Raw genomic sequence first — 2,599 nt, forward strand, 5'->3', positions numbered from 1 at the left:
GCACCGGTTGCTTCGGCAGTGCGGACAACATCGGAACAGTAGATGCACTGGGGAGAGTCATCAAAGGCACCACCGTGCCTGGAGAAATTTTCAGGTCGGAAAAGAGAGAGCTAGCTGGCGTAACCATTGCCTCTAGTGGTCTCTCCCCCCGAGTGTCCAAGCCGTCAGCAAGCCGTGCCGCTGCTGTAGCTGCAAGGGTCTGTTCCAGTCTGTATTTCTTCAAGCAATTGATGACATCACGCCATTGCTTCTGTACGCTTTTGGCTGTTTTGTCACCGTCAATAGCCTGGTCAAAAATAGTATCGCCACAGCGGCGCCATTCAGATTCATCAAAAAGAGAGTCTGAAGTTTGAAAGTGTCCTCTTACTAGTCCATATGCTACTAAGGAAGTCAATTTTTTCTTTGACATGGAAACTCCTCGCTTTTCCAAAAAGTTCAAGAGGAGAGAAATTGCTACTTGTTTATCCAAAAGTGCTTGTGTGGTCGGTTCGCCAGCTCCCCAAAGGGAGTCACCAATACTTTGAAAAAACCGCGGAAGAAGGGAGGGGCGGCTGGGAGGTTCCATGGTAACTGCAAGGTTCCGTAAGCGCGCGGAAGAAGAGAGAAAAAAAAGGAAAGAAGGAAAAAAAAAAAGGGGGTGTGGGGGGTGTGGGTGGTGTGTTCGCCTTCCGGCGGCAACTGCCCTGGGGGGATCTGACTATGCACGATCACTGCCCCCAGAAGTGCCCATCTATATGGTCGCACCTGTCGTCACACCAGCTGCCGTTATTAAAATTTTTTGCCCCCATATTTATGGGTGGCGACTTTTTTTTTTTTTTTTTTTTTTTTTTAATAAACGCCTATCTATATAGGCCATCCGTATCGGCAGACACCTATCCCTTGGTTAGTAACGGGTTTAACGAGGGGGAAGGAAAAAAGAAAAAAAAAAAGGAAAAAAAAGGAAAAATAGAAAGAAAGAAAAAAAGGAAAAATAGAAAGAAAGAAAAAAAGGAAAAAAGAGAGAAAAAAAGGAGACGTGTTTCCCCAGCAGGGGGTATAGTAGCGTCCGATCTCTTGCGTTTCCACCAGCTCCTTTTATGTGGAAGCCTCTATGTCCTTCGTGGCCGGAGGAGGGGGGGGGGGGGGGAAGCGGCCTGGCGGTTTTTTTTTTCGCGGCCTGGCGGTGGGGGGGGGAGAGAGGCCTGGTCGGCGGTTCTTTCGCGGCCTGGCGGTGGGGGGGGGAGAGAGGCCTGGTCGGCGGTTCTTTCGCGGCCTGGCGGTGGGGGGGGAGAGAGGCCTGGCCGGCGGTTCTTTCGCGGCCTGGCGGTGGGGGGGGGAGAGAGGCCTGGTCGGCGGTTCTTTCGCGGCCTGGCGGTGGGGGGGGGGAGAGGCCTGGCCGGCGGTTCTTTCGCGGCCTGGCGGTGGGGGGGGAGAGAGGCCTGGTCGGAGGTTCTTTCGCGGCCTGGCGGTGGGGGGGGGGGGAGAGGCCTGGCCGGCGGTTCTTTCGCGGCCTGGCGGTGGGGGGGGAGAGAGGCCTGGTCGGCGGTTCTTTCGCGGCCTGGCGGTGGGGGGGGGAGAGAGGCCTGGTCGGCGGTTCTTTCGCGGCCTGGCGGTGGGGGGGGGAGAGAGGCCTGGTCGGCGGTTCTTTCGCGGCCTGGCGGTGGGGGGGGAGAGAGGCCTGGTCGGCGGTTCTTTCGTGGCCTGGCGGTGGGGGGGGGAGAGAGGCCTGGTCGGCGGTTCTTTCGCGGCCTGGCGGTGGGGGGGGGAGAGAGGCCTGGTCGGCGGTTCTTTCGCGGCCTGGCGGCGGGGGGGGAGAGAGGCCTGGTCGGCAGTTCTTTCGTACCTGGAGTTGTCCGGAGGTTCAATCGGTGTGTTCGGGCGCCATCTGTTGGAGGACGGAGACCGGTGCGGCGAGAGATCGGGGCACTGAGAGTCGACTCTGTGGCTTCTGCGCAGCAGTGCAATTTATTAGGGCGATGCAGCGACCTTTATAGCCCCCAAAGGGGGTGTAGACAACTGACTTAGTTCAAGATTGGTACAAGTGGAGGGTACAGATTGGCTCCAGGTTAAGTGTAAGGCAGAGATAGGTTAACTTACAGTAAACACCTTAAGGATCCCACCCAGGGGGGGTGGCCAGAGTCAGCCCCCTGGGCCGTGCCCACCCCATAGGCGGGCAGATTCCACCCCCTGACAGCTGTGCGTGGGTTGCTCATAGTCACAGGCTCAGGCCCCTGGGAGCCTCAAGGCTCCAAGGACACTTCTCATCACAGGGTCTGATGTTTACCTTTCATGCTCCGCTGCGGGAGGAAGCTTCCCACAGGGACCTGAGCAGCAGGTGGCATTTGACAGGATCAAATGAGAGGTGATCCATGCCATGGCCCTGGGACCAGTTGGAACCATCCCAGAGATTAAGAACATTCTCTACACAGCAGCTGGTGAGAATGGTCCTAGCTGGAGCTTATGGCAGAAAGCTCCTGATGAGACACGAGGCCACCCACTCAGGTGGCATACAAAGGCTCAGAGGCCAATTATACCCCCTCAGAGAAGGAAATCCTAGCTGCATATGAGGGAGTTAGAGCTGCCTCTGAGGTGATTGGGATGGAGTCACCACTCCTTTTAG

General features: G+C 56.9%; 1 protein-coding gene across 1 annotated transcript; it reads right to left on the bottom strand.

The window, feature by feature from the left end:
* Nucleotides 1-1,074: 1,074 nt before the first annotated feature.
* Nucleotides 1,075-2,355, bottom strand: LOC135173802 (proline-rich protein HaeIII subfamily 1-like). The gene is made up of 2 exons (XM_064140963.1): nt 2,264-2,355; nt 1,075-1,864 (listed from the first exon to the last, which is right to left on the bottom strand). The coding sequence occupies exons 1-2, from the start codon at nt 2,353-2,355 to the stop codon at nt 1,075-1,077; spliced, it is 882 nt and encodes a 293-aa protein (XP_063997033.1).
* Nucleotides 2,356-2,599: the final 244 nt, after the last annotated feature.

Source organism: Pogoniulus pusillus, assembly GCF_015220805.1.
Source record: "Pogoniulus pusillus isolate bPogPus1 chromosome W unlocalized genomic scaffold, bPogPus1.pri SUPER_W_unloc_2, whole genome shotgun sequence".
In the NCBI taxonomy this organism is placed as follows: domain Eukaryota; kingdom Metazoa; phylum Chordata; class Aves; order Piciformes; family Lybiidae; genus Pogoniulus; species Pogoniulus pusillus.